The sequence below is a fragment of the Gopherus evgoodei genome, chromosome 6, assembly GCF_007399415.2.
Source record: "Gopherus evgoodei ecotype Sinaloan lineage chromosome 6, rGopEvg1_v1.p, whole genome shotgun sequence".
NCBI lineage: Eukaryota > Metazoa > Chordata > Testudines > Testudinidae > Gopherus > Gopherus evgoodei.
The window spans coordinates 119,088,779-119,113,856 of NC_044327.1; the positions used below are offsets into that span (position 1 = coordinate 119,088,779).

The 25,078-nt window shown below is 41.5% G+C and overlaps 1 protein-coding gene across 1 annotated transcript in view; it reads right to left on the bottom strand.

Moving 5' to 3' along the window:
* DCC (DCC netrin 1 receptor) overlaps window positions 1-25,078 on the bottom strand; it is a 939,470-nt gene that overhangs the window by 484,238 nt on the left and 430,154 nt on the right. Inside the window, 1 exon segment of the mRNA XM_030567485.1 lies at window positions 17,102-17,386. Within this exon segment, the coding sequence (XP_030423345.1) occupies window positions 17,102-17,386 (285 nt within the window).

A 25,078-nucleotide genomic window follows, 5' to 3' on the forward strand; every position in this document is an offset into this window, starting at 1 on the left:
TTTTCATGTTCTCTGTGTAATATATATCTTCCTACTGTATTTTCCACAGCATGAATCTGATGAAGTGGGCTGTAGCCCACAAAAGCTTATGCCCAAATAAATGTGTTAGTCTCTAAGGTGCCACAAGCACTCCTGTTCTTTTTGCTCATACAGACTAACACAGCTACCACTCTGACACCTGACACAACATTAGCTTTCTTCCACTTTTCTGGAACTTCTCCAGTGTTCCGTGATTTACTGAAAATCCTCAACAACAGTCCAGAAAGCTCCTTGGCCATCTCTTAAAATTGACAGATGCATGTTTTATCTTGACTTGCTGATTTAAAAAAGCCTAACTTTTTAACATCCTCCTGAGTTACTGTTGGAATGGAAAGTATTCTATCACCATCATATGATATAAATACATTATCTGTCTTTTTTCCCAAATACAGAACAGAAATATTTGTTGAACGCTTCTGCCTTCTCTGCATTAATATTGACAATTGTACCATTTTTATGTAGCAATGGAAAAGTACTGTTGTTAGGATCCCTTTTGTTCCTATATACTTGAAACAATCATTGTCCTTAACTTTGCTGGCCACTGGTTTTGTCTTCTGTTCCTCTTATCATTTTTCTGCAATTCCTAGCATCTAATTTATATTAATCGCTATAAAATGTCTCTTTTTTTTATTCAATATATATCAAATACACACACACACACACACACACACACACACACACACACACACAGAGTTTCTACTTCCCGTCTCAGCCACACTTGTTTTCTAACCAATGTAATCTCTCTCAATTTTGGCTTTTTGAGCATCTAGGAAAATATATTTAAACTGTTCCCAGTTATTTTCATTTTTCTATTTAATTCTTTCATCCAGATGATTCGGCTCACAATTGTTTTCTGTTGCACCTTCCGTAGCTATAGCTGTGTCCACTATGACATTGCCCCGCCAATCCCTGGCCCTGCCCCTTACAACAGGATTTGCATAGGGAGCCTTCTAAAACTGCCTATGACTGTCTTCCTCAACTCTGCACAGAGAAAATTCGCTCCAAGCTGAACCCTGGGTTTTAATGGCCCCTTCACTGCAAAATAAAGAGTCAATAACAGGAGGGAGAGGACATCCTCAGGAACCCTTACACACAGTTCCCTCTTCTAAATAACTGTTAACCCTGCCTAATTCTGGACAATTATTGGACAGCTACTTGCCCACATTACATGTTGCACATAAACACTGTGTGTTGCAACACACACACAACCTAGCCCCTAATCTGGCACAAGTGCCTATGAGTCTTGAACAGCTGAAGTAGCAGCTCCTATACCACTCCTCCTCCCTCCACCTTCAGTGGATGTATGACATACAAAGGTGCATGGGTTTCTTTATACCCAGAAGATCCCAGCTGTACAACACACAGCAGGTCAAGGATTGGAGAAGGGTGAAGATGAGCTTTATGCAACCTTTCACACCTCTTTACATGCCTTACCTGTGCACTTCTCAGCATCTAACTCAGTATTTCTAATTTTTCAGCTCTCCTATGACAGAATAATTTTTTTTTTTAGCACCCAACAATTTTCATTATTAAATCTGTAGTGCCATTATGTGGTGTAAAATAGCGTTGCCACTGGAAACTAAAGGCAGATTGTCCCAAATTGATTTAAAGTGAAAAGAACTAGTTCACTCTTGTCTCTATCCCCAGATTTGTAAATTAATCTATTCTCCACCTACTGACAATCTTCAATCTAGTTAGATCATCCTCAATCTAGTTAGATCTCATAAAGTTCATCCTGTACAATGGGTCTTAAGATAACAAATTGTATTTCAAATACATTCAGAGGCAAATTACATGATATTATTGCCCTTCTTCTGACCTATGTCTGTGCATCAAATACCTTAAACACAAAAATCAATCCTATCCAAACTGATCACAGGAAACTGAATTTATTTAATAAAAAAGAAAAACCCTAATCTGACAACAAGCCAAGGAGTTTTGAGCAGACAAGGAAAAGTCAGAAGTTTCTTGGTAGCTATTTGTTATTGCACTTACAGCTCTGTTATTTTACTTATACCAGTTCTATGCGAAAAATGACACATTGACTAGGTATATATGCCTATATCTGTATTTATTTCCCCATCCATCTGCATATTTGCTTTTTACAGTGATATTGGTATGTTATATGTTGTGTAGACAATAGATTGGACTATTCAGAACACCATCCCATTATATTCTCTAAGTATCATACACTAATTTTCTACCTATAAAATTTTATACCACGTCTGGAAAAATATACATTTATGAGTGGACGGTTATTTACAGCCAGGACTGAAATTCAGGACACTATTTTGTTAAAGCTTAGCATAAAGCTAGCTTGGAAATACAAAACCTTTATATAATTAATGGGTATGTCACATAAAAGATATTTTCATACTGAGAAAAAAGGAAACTACATCATGCTAATAATATGGATTTATCATTCTGTGTTGTGCTTCCATAAATTTCCGTCCCACTATGGCTAAATAGCAAGAAAGCCTGTCTCCTCCTGGGATAACAGACAACCTTTCCTACACAATCCTTCAGTGAAGTCAAAATCCTGATTTTATTTTTTTATAATTAAAGTATTTAGTCAAATTTTCTACTAGCAATGCTAAAAAAACCCAACATACCAGAACCTTGATGAGGATTCTGTACCCTGCACTCAGATGAGAAACCCCACTGATCTTGGCTTACTCATATGAATAAAAATTGCTTATGTGAGTTGGAGGACTAGGTTCCAAAATAAGGCACATAAGTAAAGCAGATATTGTCAGACACCTGTTAAGGTTGAAAACAGTATCTATGATAATTATAATCCCATTTTCACACACACTTACACCTTTCTGAAACAATCAGCTTTTGAGTTGAAATTATCCCTGTTTGGCCTCTTCCATAAAGGTGAATTTTCCTAGAAAATTTGAGCAAAATCATGATTTATGAGGAGAACATAGGTATTTCTGAAATCTAATACCTCCCCCTAACCAGCTCACCCATATGGCCTAGAAAAATGAGCCACAATTCCAGAATTCTGTTCCCACTTTCCCCACTTATTGTCCTTAATAAAACACTTCTCACTTGTCTCGCACATTAAAAACACATGTTAAGCTTCACAAAACGTGTGTGAGGTACTGAATTATCACTCTGCACCTTGTGACTTTGCTGCTCTTTATTCAAGAAGCTTTTCTTCAACAGTTCTCGGCATTCTTGAGCAATCAAATATGTGCAAATCTGTCCTTTCAAGGTATACATTGCCTATATGCTCCTCATTATGTGCTATACAGTACATTGTACACAGAGTGATAGAGAGAAGAATTCCTCTTCACTCTTTGTATTATATTTCCTGCTGAAGGTATAACCAAATGTGAATAAAATGTTTAGGGTCAATAATTTTATTTTTAGTATTTGTTTCATTGGGTCTTGCTGCTTTCATTTTTTCTCCCTGAACTAAAATCACAGTTGTCCAATGAACATTTTATTTTATTACTCTATGTAATACCACAATACTTGTAATATTTCTGTACACTTAGTAAAGAGTGCCATGACTGACAAACTACAGTACAAATTACATAACTGCAAACACAGAGTTTAAAAATTATGTGCTAGTGTCACAAATCCACAGCATTAGTGACAGTCCTTAGTTTGGAACAGTCTCCAGGAGGAACTTTTTCAGTGTACTAGACCCCCAAGGGGTTTCTCTCTTCCTCCAGGGTAAGCCGCATGGCCTCACCACTTTCTGCTTCATACCTTGAGCACCCCTGCTTCAAACCTTGCTCAGTGAGTCCAAATGAGACAGGCTCCTGGTAGAGACTTGTACACTCATCAGGAATTAATGCACCTCACCAAGCCTTTCAATGACACTCAAATAGCATTGTCAAAATTGTAGGATTTATTAGTCAATTGGAACACAACATAGGAAGTCCCGAGGTTAGCCTAGAGAACTGAAGGTTAAAGCACATAAACCATTCTGGTTAGTCCAGAGCCCTGCCAAACTGTAGTGAACTCCCATGCAGGGCCGGCTTTAGGCCTATTCCACCAATTCCCCCGAATTGGGCCCTGTGCCTAAGAGGGTCCGAGCCCAGTGAGAATCCCTTCCCTAGCTAGAGGCACGTTTTTAATTTTTATTCACCTGGCGGCGCTTCGGGTCTTCAGTGGCACTTCGGCAGCAGGTTCTTAGCTTGCTCTGGGTCTTCGATGGCATTTCGGTGGCGGGTCCTTCAGTGCCGCTGAAGACCTGGACCGAGTGAAGGACCCACCGCCAAAGTACTGCCGAAGACTAGGAGAACCACCCGGTGAGTACAAGCCCCAGGTGTTTTTTTACATGTGTGGACTTTTTTTGTTTGGTTGGATTTTTTTAAGTCATCTCTGCTGGGGCCCTGTTGAAACTGTTCGAATTGGGCCCCACATTTCCTAAAGCCGGCACTGCCCCCAGGTTCAAGATGTCTGTCTTTCAGTCTGACTTACTTCATCAAATTCCAGGTGAGAGTCCTGACTCTTATCCTCCCTATCTGACACCTCTGTCCTTTGTTCTCTAGCTTGGGGATGTTGCTCAGCCTTCCTGCTAAGAGAGGTGGGGAAATCCATCTCTCTGTGGTTGCTTGGCGTCAGTGTCCTGGTGACTGGATTTGTCATTGTTGTCTCAGATTTTCTGTTGCTATGGGGTCAGCCTCAGCTAGTCTTTTTTCAATGACCCATTCAGGCTCAGACACCAAGGTGGCATTCATACCTGTGTCTCTTGCCTACCCTGAGAGAAAAACAATCTTTCTACCCTCCCCACATCATAGCCTTGCAAAGACTGAGGGAAATCGAGGCACAGATAGGTGTCAATATATTACAGAAAATTCCCACTTCATTACAGCAAGGCCACCAAAATGATGAGATTAAAAAATAATAATTTGATTATTTTAAGTCAAACAATAAATATTGGGTTCTTTTTATTTGTTGTCTGGTTTCTGAGCCAGTGAGGTGCACTTAGGCTCCTCAACCATGAGGACTAGACTCTCACTACTTCCTCAAACAGAATCTAAAAGTTACTTGAATCCAGAAGCCGGGGATTTAAGTAAAACACCAAATATTTCAAACTCAGTAATCAAATTGCAAGACTTGGCTACACTGGAGTGAACATTAAATATTTAAACACAGTAAATTTCAAACACATCATTAGTGACAACTAAGTTAAAAAAGTGCAAAATCCCTCATGTGTAGTGAAGAAAAGAGTTTGGCAATTGGACCAGGCCGTAAAAAATAAGATTTTTTGTATTTGCAAACTTCACAAACCCCAACATGGTTGGGAGGCAGGGGAGAGTAGGAAATTCCTTTCTAACATTGTATTGAGAGGAACAGCAATATAGAGACAGTATGCAGATCGAGGGAAGTGATTACTCCCCTCTCTTCGGCACTGGTGAGGCCACACTGGAGTATTGCATACAGTTTTGGTCTTCCTACTACAGAAGGGATTTGGACAAACTGGAACAAGTCCAGCAAAGGCAACAAAAATTATTAGGGGGTTGGGGCACATGACTTACAAGAAGAGGCTGAGGGAACTGGGACTATTTAGTCTGCAGAAGAGAAGAGTGAGGGGGGATTTGATAGCTGCCTTCAACTACCTGAAGCGGGGTTCCAAAGTGGATGGAGCTCGACTGTTCTCAGTAGTGGCAGATGACAGAACAAGAAGCAATGGTCTCAAATTGCAGTGGGGAAGGTCTAGGCTGGAAACACTATTTCACTAGGAGGGTGGTGAAGCACTGGACTAGGAAGTGGCGGAAACTTCATCTTTGGAGGTTTTTAAGGTCCAGCTTGACAAAGCCTTGGCTAAGATAATTTAGTTGGAGTTGGTCATGCTTTGAGCAAGGGATTGGACTAGATGACCTTCTGAGGTCTCTTCCAACCCTAATATTCTACGATTCTATGCTGAGAATAATTCAGCTGAGTTGACCTAACTGTTCCAGCACAAAATAAATTAATGCTCCGACGATAGGAAAGCTAAATATAGCATTGAAAAAAGTCTAAACCAATAATTTCCATATCAGTATGTTGTTTGGGCTGAGGCTGGCATCTTCCTTATTATCTTCAGTCTTATTCTGAGTCTTTTTTTTTTTTAAAGTCCCTCATCCTATTTCTTGGCTCCTAGTTCTATTTAGCTGTATTAAAATACATGTTGTTCAAGTGAGCCCAGACCACTTACCATCATTATTTACCACTCCACTAATTTGTGTGTCATATGAAACTTTGTTGGTAAAGTTTGCAAATTTTCTTCCACAACACTGATAACCATATTGAATAGAACTGGGCCAAGAACAGATTCCTGTAGCACCCCAGGGGACCAATTTAGCCTAATAGTGATCTACCGGTCCCATGCCTTTGGCATACCCGCCACTGAATTGCTGCCAAAGCCATAGGACTGGCAGACCTCCCATAGAAATGCCACTGAAAGCTCCCTGACTGCCTCCCTCACGACGACCGACAGGCCCCACACCCCGGCTTGCTGCCCCAGGCATGCACTTGCTGCGCTGGTGCCTGGAGCCGCCCCGTCCTTGGTGGAGCACATTGTGTGTGATGTTTTTTGTAGGGAAGTAGGGTGACAAATGCTGCACTGTAATTCAGCAGAGGTAAGCTGTGTGAGGCAAAAGAGAAAACTCCAGAATAGATAACACTAGACCCATCAATGTCATCTGCCCCTAAGGACAATACAGGGTTATTATTTACAAAAGGAAAATTAATGCTTTTAGACAATGAACTATACAACTTATGCATTGGGGGGAAAAATCATTGCACTTCAGCAGGGTACAGACTTCTCAAGAAACCAATCGGACCAATCAATTTACACCAGGGATGAGTTTGGGAGTGATTTTGTATCTTAGGATTCTTTTCTGTGTATAAGAAGATTCTTTTCTCTATATTGATTAGAGGTGTGTATGTGGTGATGTGAGCATTTCTCTTGTTTTCTGCAGTCTTGTAATGTCTGTCCAAAGTGTCTGGTTGAGGTTATGTTTCTGGAACCTGAAGTAAAGAGGTGCATTTTAATTAAAGGTTAGGTCTATGCATCAGGAATAAGCATTCTTTGGGGAAAAATGTGTGCTGGCTATTCGTAAAACAAAGGAAGAAGTGAAACAATGAAAGGGTGTTGGATTGGTTAAAAAGCCTTTGCTCAGATAAGCATCCAGTAGCTCCAAAGCTCATCCCAAATTTAATCCAGTGATGTGTTGGAGTCTGACAGCAGAGGCTAGTGGCTCTCTTTTTGAAATCCTGCCTCCAAGCTGAAGGCAAGTTTGGCTACTACTACTGCACCATCCCATACCTGCCAGAGATGACTCCCTCCAGGTTCTCATAATAGTACATTGCAAGAGAAAATGTTTTGCCTTTGGAATAAACCAGATTGCACCAACTGTCAAGTATTATCAAACATATTCTCATGGGAGGACACTCCCCGACATCCTTATCTATTTGGTATTATAAATAAGAGTTGAACTTGGTGTCTCTGTCTTTGGTCACGGTAATGACAGCACATTTTCAGTTTAAATGAGAAAATAAATGAATAGATTCTCCAGTCCCTCAGCTCTCCTCTCTGCCATCATACATACATCAGGTACATGGCATTTATCATAGGCTCAGAGGGATATTTACAGGATCTCCCTTATTTAACCATGGACAACACAACATTGAATTTATTGATGTTTATCCCAAATTCAGCCATGTTGACCCAGCACTGAAAATACTGAGAACAGGATTTCTTGTGAAATTTCCACTTCTCCTTAGCTTCACTGAGGTTGGAAATTCCATGAGAATACCCATTCTCTCAGGATTTTGGCACTACTGCTTCTGGTCCCACATGGAATCAGGAAGTGCAAGAGCTCAAAGTAAACTGAATTTTCCAGACATCAGAAAAGATCTGGCTTTAATTTGGGCTTTGGATGATGGCCTGAGACAGCTCGCATTTTATCCAAACTATCCACTTCCCATATTGCTAGTGAGGCTCAGGAACGTAGTTTTAGAAGGTGGAATTCAAAAGATTCTCAGTATAAAGAAATGCTATCAAGACCCATCTTTCTATGGCCAGATACTGCTCTCTGAGTTGTGCCTGTACTGAAATCAATGAAGGCTGGATGCACATATGTTCAGACTGAATTTGACTGAGAGTCTCTTAGAAGACTAATAGAAGACATTTCCAAAACAAAATGTTTCTTCTTTTGAATTCCCCCCACCCCCATTCTGATTTTAGAGGAACACAGCTTGCTTCTACCTATTTTTGTTCAGTAGTGTCTTGTTTATTTAGAGCATCACTGATCATGCCACAAGAAACATTTGAGTTATAGGTTCAATGATCTAAATAAATTTGTGCTCTTCGGTGGATAAATGGATTAAAGGTGTCAAATTTTGTTTTGCTCCTCATCCCCACTTTCAAAGCAAAAGAATAAGAGTATTTATCCGTTCATAACTAAAAATTCCCTTTCTTCAAGCAACAACGCTTATAGAGCCATTACAATGGGAACTTCCGCCTGCTCGCAGCTTGAGGCCAGCCAGACCTGTCAGTAACTGGCAGCAGGGGAATGCCCTGCCCCCGGATGTATCCTCCAGTTGAGAAAATTTCTACAATTAGTATAATTCAAATACACTTTCTTAAGTTGCATATTTTGTAAAATATACTTTGAGGAAAATCACAAAAAATTCTCCTACTGCAGAACATGGTAAATTCCACCAAATGGCAACTAACCCTAATCTTTGGATGCCAGTTTTCATCTCTATTCTGCAAAATCCACTGGTCTCGAGGGTGGGCCAGATCTGTGGACATTATTACCTGAAAAAAGGCAATTTTCAGATAAGCATAGATAAGTTTTCCTAGTCTTTGAGCCATTAAAATTATTTTTTGGTGCCAATGTGCCTCAAGAGTGGGAAGCAAAATCATCCTTTAAATATGGTTACCACCTATGGAAAAACTCTGCCAAAAGGGGGAAAAAATTATGTTGGCTAAGACTGGATGACCAATTTTCAGAATTTGGTGAACAAATGGCCATCTAGCAGATCTCAGTACTGGAGAAACTACTACTCTGCCCTGAGATTGTCAATGTGCTCCTAAAGATTGGACTTCAGTGCTGAACAGAAGGAATATTTCTTGCATTTACTTAGGGAATAAATGGTATGATAGTTGTGAGGACCACTTATCTGAATTAGAAGTACAATATGGAGCCTCATTAGAGAAAGCTCCCAACTTCAAATAAAATTTTAAAAAAACAGAATAAAAACTGGAGCCCTTGAAATGCCTACTCCAATGGATAGAGAACATAACAGCCCCTGCAGGGGTTCAACCTAGGTAGTGCTGTAAAGAGCAGAATGAGGTTCCAAGGACATATTCTATTCCCTCGGGCTGGAAGAAGTTTGGTGACCAAGAAAGCATTCGATGTTGGTTTTTATATAAAAAACTTTTTTTTCTTGAACATGCTGAGAACTTTATACTATAGAGACTTGATCTTTTCGCTTGGACACTGTTATATACCCACAACCAAGCTTCCCTGGGCTATGGCCACTCTAGGATGTGTTTCACTGGCTTAACCAGCCAATAGAATAAGATCTAGATGTTGATTTCTCTGTTGGATTCTATGAAAGCAATCACTACTTCATGCAAGTATCCATTGTAAACCTCCCTGCTCCTGGGTGGAAGACTGGTTTTGCAATAGCCACGCTCTGTAAGACAGAGTCATCTGAAGCTCCAGGGCCAAGCTATTCAAGCCTGAGTATCATAGTCTCTACATCCACAAAGGCATATGCCGTATCTCATTCCCATGTTTTGTATTGTCCTGTGGAGCAGTGGAAAAGATTAGAAGATGTAGCAGGAACTTTGCCCAGCTTTGCAAGATGCCATTCGCTGCCTAATATCCTGAGCCCTGACACACAGAAAGGCCACAGGGCACTTTATTTTCTGTTTCTAGTTGCAAAGAAGTTGATCACCAGCCCACCAAATTACTTATGATGAGTGATGATATTTCTGGGTGCAGAAGCCACTCTGTTAATCCAACGTGTGCCATGTAGATCTTGATGTTGTTTGTCTCCCACTTGCACAATGACTAGGGCAGAGGCAGCTGGACTGGTACTCTTCACTGGACTGGGGTCAAAGGCAGGAGTCAAGACTAGTTACCAAGCTGAGGCAGGAGATGAATACCAATGTCAAGCCAAGCCGGGATCAATGGCAGGAGTCAGGAGTGAGATGGGGTAAAAATGAGATCTGTAGCAAGCCAGAGTCTTCATTCCTGCTTGGACAACTCTGCAGGACAATGTCCTAATTTAAATAGTTGATGTGGACTAATCAGGGGGCTGCAGAATTCTGTCTCTCTGGCCTCTTCAGATAGTATTTCCTGTGGTGCCTAATACTCCAAGAAATTGTTGGGTGCTGCTTCCTTGGTGGCCCAGGACCCTGAAACCCTGATTATAGACTTGCAGATCCATACACATTGTTGGGCAATGCACAACTTTGCTCCACCCAAGGCAGGAGAATCACTCTGGGATGGAGCTGATAATGTTCTTCCTACTTATTATGAAAATCCCATCAGACACACTAACTGCTACAACCACAACAAGTCTGTTATCCATGGAAGTAGGGTGACCAGATATCCTGATTTTATAGGGCAGTCCCAATATTCAGGGCTTTTTCTTATATAGGTGCCTATTACCCCCCAATCCCTGTTCTGATTTTTCACACTTGGTACCTGGTCACCCTACATGGAAAATACAAATGCTGTGAGATCCAATGAATCACTGTGTTTTGGTGGATGTTGTAATCTGTTTCTGGTACACATTCCCTGACCTGAACTGTAAAGATCATTTTTTAAAAAATCTGATTCTCTGCAATCACCTCTCTCAGATTCCAAAGTCAGAAGGGACCATTGTGGTTATCTAGTCTGACCTCCTGCATAACATAGGCCCTGAAAAAATTCCTAGAGTATATCTTTTATCCAATCTTGAATTAAAAATTGCCATTGGTGGAGAATCCCTTGTGACACAGGATAAGTCGTTACAATGGCTAATTATCCTCACTGTTAAAAAAGTAAATCTTATTTCCAGTCCAAAATTGTCTAGCTTTAACTTCCAGCCATCGCATCATGTCATACCTTTCATGGTTAGACTGTAGAGCCCATTATTCAATATTTTCTCCCTATGTAGATACTGATAGACATGAACCACCTCACCCCTTAAACAAAATAGATGGAACAAAAAGAAAGTTAACTGTGTCTTTCACAACAAGCCACATTTTCTAATCTTTTAACTATTCTTGTGGCTCCTCTCTGAACCTTCTCCAATTTATCAACACCCTTCTTGAACTGTGGGCACCAGAACTGGGAACAGTATTCCAGCAACAGTCACATCAGTGCCAAACACAGAGATAAAATAACCTCCCTACTCCTACTTGAGATTCCCCTGTTTATGCATCCCAGGATTATATTAGCCCTTTTGGCCCCACTGTTGCACTGGGAGCTCAGGTTCAGTTGCCTATGCACTACCATCTGCAAATCTTTTTCAGACTCACTGTTTCCCAGGATAGAATTCCCCCATTCTGTAAGTAGGGTCTACTTCCTTTGTAGATCTCTACATTTACAATATTAAAATGCATATTGTTTGCTTACACCCCACTTACCACGTACTTCAGATTGCTCTGTATCAGTGACTTGTCCTCTTCATTATTTACCATTGTCCCAATTTTTGAGTCATCTGTTAATTTTATTTGGGATAATCTTATGTTTTCTTCCAGACCTTGATAAAAAATAGTAAATAGCATAGGGCCAGGAACACATCCCTGCAGGACCCCACCAGAAACACACTGGCTCAATGACGATTCCCTGTTTACAATTATATTTTGAGACCTATCAGTTAGCCAGTTTTAAATCTATTTAAAGTCTGCCATGTTAATATTATATCATGCTACTTTTAAAATCAAAATGTGCAGTATCCAAGTCAAATGCCTTAAAGAGGTCTAAATATGTTATATCAACACTTAACTTTTATCAGCCAAACTGGTAATCTAATAACAAAAGGGAAATCAAGTTAGTTTGAGAGGATCTCTTTTCCAAAATCCCATATTGATTGGCATTAATTACTACCCCTTTATTCATCAGATTCCATATCAGCCACTCCACTATCTTGCCTGGGATCTAAGTCAGACTGACAGGTCTATAATTACCCGGTCACTCTGTTTACCCTTTTTAAATACTAGCACAAAATTAGCTGTTGTAGAAGCAGAGAATACAGAACTGGAGCTAGATCTCTGCCAACAGATGAAATAGAGCGAGATGTAGATGGTTTCTCTGGAATTACTGAATAGGTATCATAAAATCTGGATCATTGAATCATGCCTATGTATGAGTTTAGAATTCCCAATAGGCTCCAATATGAACTGGATTTCCATCTCAGTGATACCACCTGTATTACATTATGGTCATCTTCATATTTGTGCACATTCTTCTGAGATAAAACCTTATATCAATAGTATTCATTCTCAACTCAGGCCTATAACTGACTTCCCAGGCATCATATGTCTGTGTCTGTCCTAAACCCAAGATATTCCAGGAAATATGTAACTTTGTGTGTTTGCTTCAGCTTTCTCTGTAGAGAACTGTGATCAGAAAAATTGTTCAGAAAGAGATAAGTAAACTTCCTTCTTCCTTAAGGCCACTATGTGTAGAGTATTTTAGATATATTGTAAATATTTGATTATCTAACGCTGATTTTGACCACTGGCCTTCCTGCCCTAAGGAGGAACAATTCTATTTGTGGTGAGGGGCATGCATGCATGCCTAGAGAAATCAGTATGTTTATGGCTTATTCTCTTCTGTATTGATCCACCATGCTGCACTCATCTCATGAGCCAGGGAACCAGGTGCTGAGGATCAGTTGCTCTGCTGCATTCCAGGGAGGTGAGCAGAGGAAACAGAGCTGATTTTATTATTCAGTTATTTATGGGAGCTTGTCCCCATAATCCTGCTTTAGATGGGGAAATGAAATTGGGTCCAGAGATTGTAAACCACTTGAAATATTTTCAGAGCCATCTCCCTGTCCTAAGAGAGGCTGGAACTATTTGTGTCCTTCTCCAAAATAGGCCCTGTCTGGGTCTCAAGTATGGATCTGGGATTCTGGGTCTCAAGTCCCCAGAATCACAACCCTCTGTTGCATGGGATCCACATGAGCCAGATAGGTCTTTTTCTTTCCTGGAATTCCTAATCCTGGTATATCAGTAGAGGGCTGAGGGGCGATTACAGAGATCACAGCAAGGGAAGAGAGCTGGACATGAAGGCTCCTTACTGCCATTTGCAGTGTCTGTACTGAGCCCAGTGCCCGCCATCCACAACTCGTAGGGAAGTGGACGGGGAGGAGGTGGCTGTGCTCCATAGTGTGAAGCATGGCTGGGACCCAGGTGCAACCACATCTGGTGTGCTGCCATTTTGGCTTCACTCCCATTGTGGAGATTGTGGGGCTCCTTGCTCTGTAGTCTGTTCATTTCCAATCCTGCCTGCCACCTTTCCTGCTGGGAGGGCTGAAACCACTGAGGAGGCAGAAAAAAACTGCAGGGAACTTCAAGAGGTGGGGTATTACCTTGCTACCAGCAAATGATGGGTTTGGTTCTGCCCCCAAGCTGCAAGCAGTCTGTAATGCATCCGGAGGAGTTGGATTTGGGAGCTCTATTCCCAGTCTGTCCCAGGGGTTTTGCCCTGGCATCAGAATCTAAAATACAGAGAATGTTTGAATCTCACAAATCCCATTGGCTCTGCCCATCAAATCAATGGTTCCAAGAGCCATCTACCACTCCCCAAAAGGGAGAATAAGCAGAACTCTGTGAGCCATGTCCCTATAAGAGATCCACACATGGACAGATTCATTCTAATAGTTCATGGGTAAAATCCTGGCTCTGCTGAACTCAGTGGCAACACTGCAAGTGGCTTCAATGGGGTTTGGATTTCACCCCAGCAGTCCGAGAGACCTGCACTGTGCCCTTTGGCTTAACTAGAAGTTACATATGCTTATGATAGAATCATAGAACTAGAAGGGACCTCAAGAAGTCATGTAGTTCAGTCCCCTGCACTCAAGGCAGGATTAAATATTATTTAGACTATCCCTGACAGGTATTTGTCCAACATGCTCTTAAAAATCTCCCTCCCTAAGCAATTTATTCCAGTGCTTAACCACTCTGACAGTTAGGAAGTTTTTCCTAATGTCCAAACTAAACCTCTCTTGCTGCAATTTAAGCCCGTTGCTTCTTGTCCTATCCTCAGAGGTTAAGAAAAACAATTGTTCTCCCTCCTCCTTGTAACAATCTTTTATTAGTTGAAAACTGTTATCATGTCCTCTCTCAGTCTTCTCTTCTCCAGACTAAACAAATCCAGTTTTTTTTCCAATCTTCCTTCACAGGTCATGTTTTCTAGATATTTAATCATTTTTGTTGCTCTTCTCTGGACTCTCTCCAATTTGTCCACATCTTTTCTGAAACGTGGTGCCCAGAATGGGACACAATACTCCATTTGAGGCCTAATCAGCGCGGTCTAGAATGGAAGAATTACTTCTCATGTCTTGCTTACAACACTCCTGCTAACACATCCCAGAATGATGTTTCCTTTGTTTGCAACAGTGTTACACTGTTGACTCATACTTAGATTGTGATCCACTATGACCCCCAGATCCCGTTCCACAGTACTCCTTCCTAGGCAGTTATTTCCAATTTTGTATGTGTGCAACTGAATGTTTCTTCCTAAATTGAATACTTTGTATTTGTCCTTATTGAATTTCATCCTGTTTACTTCAGACCATTTCTCCAGTTTGTCCAGATCATTTTGAATTTTAATCCTATCCTCCAAAGCACTTGCAACCCTTTCCAACTTGTTATCATCTGCAAACTTTATAAGTGTACTCTCTATGCCATTATCTAAATCATGGATGAAGATATTGAACAGAACCAGATACAGAACTGATCCCTGTGGGCAGGGCCGGCGCTACCATTTAGGCGACCTAGGCAATGGCCTAGGGAGCCAGAATTTTTGGGGGGCGCTATTTTGCCGGGAGGGGGTGGCATGCGGGTCTGGTGGACCTACCGCAGTCACGCTGGCAGATGGTCCGCTGCTGAAAAGGCTCCGGCGGAGCTGCCGCAGTCATTTCAGCGGACGGTGTGCTGGTCTAAAGGCTCCGGCGGACCTACTGCAGTCATGCCTGCGGCAGGTCCACCAGAGCCTTTAGACCAGAGGACCGCCCGCCAGCATCACTGCGGCAGCTCCACCGCAGCCTTTAGACCAGCGCACCGTCTGCCGGCATGACTGTGGTAGGTCCACCGGACCCGCAGGGGGCAGCGAAATGGCCGTCCGCCTAGGGCGTAAGAAACCCTGGCGCCGCTCCTGCCTGTGGGATCCACTTGTTATTCCCTTCCAGTACAACTGTCACCCACTGATTACTACTCTCTGGGAACGATTTTCCAACCACCTTATAGAAGCTCCATCGAGGTTGCATTTCCCTAGTTTGTTTAGAGAAGGTCATGCGAGATAGTATTAAAAGCCTTACTAAAATCAAGATATTCCATATCTACTGCTTCCCCCATCCACAAGGCGTGTTAGCTTTCTTTGCCAGGGTATCAGGTTGGTCTGACATGATTGGTTCTTGACAAATCCATGCTGACTGTTATTTATCACCTTATTATCTTCTAGGTGTTTGCAAATTGATTGCTTAATTATTTGCTCCATTATCTTTCTGGATACAGAAGTTAAGCTGACTGGTCTGTAATTCACTGGGTTGTCCTTATTTCCCTTTCTATAGATGGGCACTATATTTGCTCTTTTCCAGTCTTCTGGAATGTCTCCCATCTTCCATGACTTTTCAAAGATAATTGCTAATAGCTCAGATACCACCTCAGTCAGTTCCTTGAGTATTCTAGGATGCATTTCATCAGGTACTGCTGATTTGAAAACATCTACCTTGTCTAAGTAATTTTTGACTTGTTCTTTCCCTATTTTAGACTCTGATCCTACATCATTTTCAATGGCATTCACTATGTTAGACATCCAATTACCACCAACCTTCTTGGTGAAAACCGAAAAAAGATGTCATTAAACACCTCTGCCATGTCCACATTTTCTGTTATTGGCTTTTCCCCCTCATTGAGTAATAGGCCTACTCTATCCTTGATTGTCTTCTTGCTTCTAACGTATTTGTAGAATGTGTGTTTTGTTCCCTTTTATGTCCCTAGCTAGTTTGATCTCTTCTGTGCCTTAACTTTTCTAATTTTGTCCCTACATATTTCTGTTATTTGTTTATATTCACCCTTTGTAATTAGAGAGTTTCCACTTTTTATAGGACTCTTTTTTGAATTTTAGATCACTGAAGCTCTCCTGGTTAAGCCAGGGTGGTCTCTTGCCATACTTCCTATCTTTCCTACTCAGTAGGATAGTTTGCTCGTGTCCTCAATAATGTCTCTGAAAAACTGTCAACTGTCTTCAATTGTTTTTCCCCTTAGACTTGATCATCCAGCAGGAGGGCTTTCCGAGTAGATTCTAAAAATATGATGGTTAATGTCCTTGCAGAATTTCACTGGTGTTTGCCTTTAGACACACAGGACTAGACGGCAAGACATTTCTGCATGCAATCTTCTACTGCTCAATAATATTCATGGTAATATTTCTAGAAATAAAGAAGCTGGAGCTAGACCGAAGACTATTGAAGCAGTGGAAAGCCTGACACAATAAAAGGTACATAGAGCAAGATGTGGATACAGGACAAGATGTGGATACAGGAATGATTATGGATATAGATACAGGAACATAAACCTTTAACTAAAATTGCATCAGCTCTCAAACAATGGCCTATGGAAATTTGGCTAGTCACATAAAGCCAGCTACTCACCTTCATACCCAGAAGCTTCTAAACGTCACCTGGCTCTTCAAAATAAAGAACTCAGAAGCCCATAGAAGCAACTGGAAAGAAAACTTAACTGCCCCCCATCAGGAGCGACAAGGTGGGTGAGGTAATATATTTCAGTGGACCAACTTCAGTTGGTGAAAGACAAGCTTTTGAGCCACATATAATTGGGGAAACATAAGGACAATGTAAAATCTATGGTTCTTACCTGTCAAAACTCGGATTTCTGCTTCATTTCCAGTTCTGGTACTAGCAGGATTTTTTGCAAGGCATCTATAGATCCCACTGTCTCCTGCTTGGATTCTGCTAATCTGTAAAGCTCCAGAGGGCAAGACAGCCACTCGGGTGTCACTGGGGCTCAGGATCAAGTCCTCCAGGTTTTTTTGCCAGTGTACCATCGGCATAGGCTCTCCAACTACTTCACACTTTAACAAAACTGTGTCTCCCGCAAAAGCTGTGACAGATTCTGTCTGGGAAAGAAACCTCAATGGTCCTGCAAGCACAAGGAAAAGAAGCAATTATATAGTCACTGAAAATATAAATTGCATGCTGTGTCTGTGTTGATCTGGATTTGGTTAATCATCCATTCTGAAGAATAAGTGATGTTCAGACAAGTACTTTGAGGCTTCTGTGATTGCTGAATGACTATCAGTATGCCACTAATGAGTGTAATTTAAAGAAGAAAATAATAGATGTGTTATTGACATAAGACAGTATCAAATAGCAACCCATTACTTACAAATTACTTCAGGAATAACTTTATCAAAGTACAAACACAGTGTTATGCAATACACACTATTCAGAACAGGATGGAATTCAAAGAAAGTTGTACTGCAATTAAGTAGGATTAAGAAACTTTTTGTTATTTTCACATCTTTCCACCTAATGGAATCGTTCTTCCATGCTGCACATCAAACTGTATGACTGACATGTCCTCTGAAAGGATACTATTCATTGTATTGAAACAAGCGAAGTCTATGTCCATGTTATTGCAGGCGGAGGTAGCAACTCCTGTCACTTTTCATTATAAAGGACTCTTGCAATCTATTTTTTGAGAGGCTCCAACACAGCTGTTGTTTGCAAAATTCAATAGGATCCAAGCCTTTGAGCTAGACGTGGGTCTTTTACTTGTACCATGTCATTCCATTGAGTTTTGGCTGAGATATAGACTGTTAAAAAAATCACTATTTCTCCAAGGAATGCAAATGAAAGATGTAAGTATCTTTCAAAGCAACAGTGGCAGCAGCACTGGTTTATGATTTATGGTTGCCAATGAAACAGTAATTCTACCCCCTCGCACATCTGAGCATGATAATGTTTTTAAAGATACAAACAAACCATTCCCACCCACCCCACGTACACCTAGATACCAAAACTAAAAAGCCAGATCTGTGCAATGTCAAGTAGGTAGAAGCTGCAAGAATTGGACCTGGACTGAGTGAGTCAAAGATAATGTCCAGATTATAGGCCTTTATGGTGATGTTATCAGTGGTAACAGAACACTAAGGGAGAAGGGGAGAGGAAATGCTCAGTTGCCAAATGATGACCAGATGTCATCAGAGAAATGGGTTGAAGTTAGGGTTTAGATAAAGGGAGACAGGTCTTTAGCAGAGAGATAGATCTGTGAACCATTGGTATAAAGATGGTATTTGAAGCCACCCTTATGGATAAGATCATTTAGAAATAGGAGATAGAGAGAGAAGAGCAGGTGGACAAGCATAGAGCTTTTTGGAGAGGTCTATCGACAAAGGGAGAGAGTGAAGAAAAGAACCCATCAAAAGAGATTTTGAAAGCAAATTAGAGGAGTAGAAAGAGACCAGTAAGAGGCAAGAGCCTCCAATGACAACAGAGTGCAATATTTCAAAAAGTAGGGGAGTGGTCGGTGGTGTCAGAGGCCACCAAGAGTTCGAGAAGAAAGAAAATAAGGGCTCTGGCATTTTTGCCAGTAAAAAGTCAGTCAAAATTTCACTGAGTGGGTAGGGCAGAAACTAGTATAGTCTAATAAATGTATTGTTAGAATGGGATTCAGAAAACCTGGGTTCAATTCCTGGCTCAATCACATTTCCTGTGTGATTGGGGTCAAGTCACGTAATCTACCTGTTGTCTCAGCTCACCACCTGAGATACTTCACACAAGGGGGGAGGGTTGGGGTGTGAGGATAAAATCCATTAACAATTGTAAGGTGCTCAGACACTATGGTAGCAAGAACTATATATTATTATTATTATTTATATTTCTATAGTGCCTAGGAACCCCAGTCATGGTCTAGGATCCTGCTGTTCTAGGTACTGTACAAACACACATATAATGTAGACACATTTAGCTAAACAGTCAAGGATGCAGTTGAAGGAGAGGAACTCACAGGTGAACAACCATCAGCTGCACCCTTCTATAACCTACAGAAAGAGCAAAAATGCTACATTTCAAATGAAGCTGTTGGCACAGACACAGGATGTAACAGCTTTTCGCATGAAGCAAAGCTGATGTAAACTCAAAAGACAGAAGCATTGAATGCTTTTTATTTTAGCTTTGCTTTAAATAAATAATTAAAAAGTTAAAAGCAACATGCGTGTGAATGGAAAGCTGTTAAAAGCCACCACTACATTCATGTCAGCAGAAAAGAAGGTTTACGAAAGTTTAAGGGAACAAAACAAACAAACAAAACAAAAACAAAAAAACCTGTCTGTCAAGATAGCATATGAACAAGGCTTTTGCCACAAACACCTGGTTGTCCTCAAGAGTCCATGCAGCAATTCCAAAAATCTATTTATTTTAGGCAAATAAAATAAATAAAAAAACTACGGGACCAAGGCTGATTCTCACAATCACTTAGATCTGGCCACCTTAGGTAGTGACTCCAGAACTCCTTTAGAATTTTAGGTATAGTACAAACCACCATCAACCTCCATATGTCACAGATTTTATTTAGGAAAGGGAGAATATGCTTCACTTTACCTGGAACCCTAATGGCACATGCTCCTTTCCCGAGACACCACACAAACCCCTTCATGGGTTCTGTGGGGGAGTCCAGACCCACAAGTTTGGGGTGGGGTTAGAAAGAGCAGAGGGTTGGAGGTCTTCCTTCCAAGCCCATATGCAAAGCAGTGCAAGTGACTGCAGACTTTCCACCCTTGCTATGGAAAAAGCCCTTCTAAACAAGGGTGTACTGGGGACAGTGGTGGTGGTGGTGGCTGAGAGAGAGATGCCTATTTCAGTGGTGAATTTGGCTCTACTGTATATAACACATATATTGTTACAACACATGGAAAAGATGGAGAAAGACACTGCAGTTAGGTTTTTCAAGAGTGCCTGAGTTACTTAAAAGCACAAGACTTTGTGACCCCCAATGGGACTTGTGCTCCTGAGTTACATAGGTGGTTTTGAAATTCTACCCTGTACATGGCTACAGACTGGTGGAGTGTTGTATAAGGATTTTATCAGTCAGAGATTGGATGGCCATGTTACGTATGCGAGGCTAAGTCACAAGTTATGCACTCAGCCCAAAACACCACCACTCAACACGACCATACGTTCTATATATGCCACGTCTGTTACAGAAAAGACATTTTAGGCATGTTTTAGAGAGTTTAAAAACATGATTGGGACTTTGCATTTTTTCTCCATCTGTAAGGTCAGGTACCTTCATTCTCAGTCCAAGCATTCAGAACACAGAAAGCAGGGCCGCCCAGAGGATTCAGGGGGACTGGGGTCTTCAGCAGTGGGTCCCGGAGATGAAGGACCACCCCCACCACCGAATTGCCACACAAGACCCGGAGCGGAAGAAGCTCCAGGGGCCCAGGCCCCACGAGAGTTTTCCAGGGCCCCTGGAGCATGTGAAGGACCCTGCTCCACAGGCCTGGAAAAACTCTCGTGGGGGCCCCTGCGGGGCCCGGGGCAAATTGCCCCACTTGCCTCCACCCTCTGGGTGGCCCTGACAGAGAGAGCCAAAAAAAAAAAAAAAGTTTAAAAATAATCTACTGTAGGCTTTCTGTATATATATAAATGTCATGGTTTTACTTTCTGATCTCCTGGGTCCTTACAGCTCTAGAAGCATGTACTGTTCCATTGGAAAGCAGGGAGTTTCTCTTTTCCAGTGGTTATGTACAATGCTCCTCTTTATAGGTCTCCAGGATGCCACTCTAGCAGATCCCAGGGCTGTCACTATATATTGCCTGGCAAAGGCCTCAAGCCTGTATAGTTTTTATGGTGAAATTCCACAACATTTTTAGGCTTTTTTTTTCCTTTGAAGCTGCTCAAAAGCCTGGAATGTTGTAAGCTTTTTTCAGGGAAGAGGACTAATGAGTAGATACGGAGACAGACAAAACATTTCTCACACGGTCAGCAATTTATCACAGTGTTTTCCCCACCACACCTAAAGTATTTTAAATATTAGTAGACCCAGACACAATCCTCATTACAGTATTGACATCTGGTCCAATTGGTTTAGTCTAACAGTCCGACATTGAATCCCTTGCATAGCTATACTAGTTTTAAGATAACTAAAAAAATAAACCACTTCACAGTTCAGGCTCATGCCATCCATGGCTTTTCACACACTGGGCTGGCTGCCTTTCACCCACTGTCTCAGGACATTACAGCCAGATCTGCTTTTAAATTCTAATCTAAAAATGGCACACAAGTCTGATTTGCCCTGCAGCCTGGTTGGCAGCCTATCAGGATCCCCATCCTTCCCTACAGAAGGTCTAATTATTAAGTAATTAAAGGTCATTTAATAAAACGGCTTATCATTTGGGGGACAGACCTTGGGGTCTGGAGCATGATTAGCTATTAAATATTCAGCAATTTAGTAACACTCAGTAAAATCCCCTGAATGAGAGCTGCTTTAAGTGTTTTGTTTGTTTCAAATTAATGTCTGCAAGGTTACATAACATCAAGGCAAGACCTTTTTTCCCGACTTTCAATGCACAAAATAGCTGAAGGGCAGAGAACCAAGTTAATGAAAAGGAGCTATATGCTTCTGTTAGGTTCAGGCAGCACCAAAGAAAGAGCAGCAGTGAGTCTGGAAAAGAAAATCTTCCATAAACCTCTTCCTAATTAGCTCTCCCTTATTTATTTTTTTCATCGTATTTTTTTAATCTTTCCTTTTCCATATTTTTATTCTACTTCATCTTCATTAGAAAAACTCTCCATATTAGTCAGGAGCGATGCTAGGTATTTTGCCGCCCTAAGCAAGGCAGTCAGGTGGCTTTTGGCGGCATGCCTGAGGAAGGTCCACTGTTCCCGCGCCTTCGGCCTACCCGCCGCCAAATTGCTGCCGAATCCACGGGACCGATGGACCTCCCGCAGGCATGATGCCGAAGGCTGCCTGACTGCTGCCCTCACAGCTTGCCGCCTCTCGCAGCTTGCCGCCCCAGTCACACGCTTGGTGCGCTGGTGCCTGGAGCCACCCCTGAAACATTAGCTGAGCCAGGGAGTCAACAGCAAAGAAAGCATGGGAAAAGTATCAGCATGTATTCAGGTTTCAGAGTGATAACCGTGTTACTCTGTATCAGCAAAAAGAACGAGGAGTACTTGTGTCACCTTGTAGACTAACACATTTATTTGGGCATAAGCTTTCATGGGCTAAAACTCACTTCATCAGATGCATGCAGTGGAAAATACAGTATGAAGATTATACACACACACACACAGAGGACATGAAAAATGAGTGTTGCCATATCAACTATAATGAGAGTAATAAATTAAGGTGGGCTATTATCAGTAGGAGAAAAAAACCTTTTGTAGTTATAATCAGGATGGCCCAAGAAGGTGTGAGTAACAGTAGGGGAAAAATAGCATTGGGAAATAGTTTTATTTTGAGTAAGGACCCATCATGTATTCAGTATTCGTGGCTTGCAGCCATTCTTTGGGCTATAATACTATATAAATCTCACACACTAAGCTAGCTCATGATTGAATAGTACTTGTACAAGCACCTTAAAGGATCACTCGTGATAATTCTTGAAATGGTGATGTCTGCACGTGGAACTTTTCCTACTGAGATTGTGCTGAATCAGGATAGCAGAGTAGTGTTTGGTGGCACTGCATTGCTGGAGATGCTGTCTTTTTAGAAGAGATGTAAAAATGAGGTTTTGGTCATTATGGTCATCACAGAACCAATGATACAGTTCCCCCTCCATCAATAGTGGGTGTTTTTGGCTCAGACACTAAAAGTAAGGTCCTAATTCCTCTAGGGCAATTTCTTTCTATCCAACTAAAATACCCTCTCATCTCTGCAGTTTCAAAGGGCTACAGCACGGATAGGCAACCTATGGCACAGGTGCCGAAGGCAGCACGTGAGCTGATTTCCAGTGGCACTCACACTGTCCAGGTCCTGGCCACTGGTCCAGGGGGCTCTGCATTTTAATTTAATTTTAAATGAAGCTTCTTAAACATTTTTAAAACCTTATTTACTTTAAATACAACAATAGTTTTGCTATATATTATAGACTTATAGAAAGAGACCTTCTAAACATGTTAAAATATATTACTGGCACACAAAACCTTAAATTAGCGTGAATAAATAGTGGCAGAGCTCTAACCTTGCCCCCACGGGTCCTGCGCTTCCAGGCGGTTTATGCTAGCCTCAGTGGCTCACTGTGACCCTCCACGTAGCCCTTCAATCTCTTGGGCCAGGGTTACAGTCTATTGAGCCCTTTTCATCACAGGCCAGCAAGGAGGTTGGTGAGAGAACTCCCACAGTCTCTGTTGTCCCTGGGGACTTATTTCAGAACAGTTTATCCTCCTGTCCTGACAGGGGCCTGACTTCCTCTCCCAGGAGATGTTCCTGTAGTGGTGGACTGGAGGGAACTCGGACCCACCCTCTACTCCATGTTCCAGCCCAGGGACCCTAATGGTAGCAGCTGTTGGCAGCTGACCTTTCACTGGCAGAGTTGCTACATTTCCCTGGGCCACTTCCCCACAGCAGTCCTGCTTCTCCCTTCTTCATGCTTACCGTAGGGTTCCCTTAACGATGGTTTGAAGGTGTCTTCATTAACCAGCCCTCCAGCCGCACTTCCTCTCCTCTGGCTCCCTAGCTCTCCTCTGCCTGACTGGAGTAAGTCCTTTTTATAGTATCAACAGGGCCTTAATTAGAGTCAGGTAGTTAAATTAGTTTAATGGCCTCACCTGATTTTGCAGGTTAACTGGAGTCAGGCGTTCTCATTAGTCTGGAGCAGCCCCTGCTCTGGTCAGTCAGGGAACAGAAAACTGTTAATCCAGTGGCCAGTGTATCTGCCTTCTGCTATTCTGCTGTACCCAACTGGCCTGGGTCTATCACAAAATGAAGACTCAGCACACCATCTCTGAAAGGTTGCCAATCCCTGAGCTACAGGATTCCTTTTTCCTTCCTCTCCTAAAGGGTTTTGAAGTTTTGCTGTGCACCATTAAATAACCAACATGTTCCTTGCAAAAAGTTGCTGCATTTTAGTGGTTGGTGAAGAGAAGGGTGCCCTAAATGCGTTGGTGGAATTCTAGCTTGGGGTGAATGAATGAAAACATTTGCTGGAGTGGCACTTCAGTTTGCTGAGGCAGTATGCAGAAGAAATGTTAGAACAGAACATGCATTTTAGTATATGGTTAAATAAAGGTATTTTTGTACGAGGGTTAATTTGTAATAATATAATCTAATGGTTTCTTGTTACAAATCCCATCTTGGGAAATTGGAGGCAGTAAACCACAGCAGAGGTAATAACATTGATGAAAAGCTTCTGGTAAAGCTATATAATTTAGATTTCTGATTTAGAAGAACCTACTGGGAGAAAATTGAAGTTAATGATACATATTTAAAAATACTTTTATAATGGAAAGCCAACCAGAGGAGATGCCTCAACCTCTACAATAGAGCTATTCTGAGTCCCTTTTGTCAATCTAATTAGAAAGATTCACCAAGCTTTTAAGTTGTTCAACATAATGCATCTTAATAGGATATTTTATGCATATGCAATTACACCTAAAATTTAAACAATTATAGTTTTCAAAAGAGAAAACTTGACCAGACAGTGACAAAGAGCAATGGATGGGAAAAACTGCAGAGGCTGGAAAGTGAAGATACATCTACACTGCAGGTTAAGGTGTAATTGTAGCACAGATGGGCACACCCATGAACCCTGGGTACGTACTTGGGTTGCTTGTCCATACTGAAACCCATGCCATCATGTCTTCACTTTTATTGTTAAACATGCTA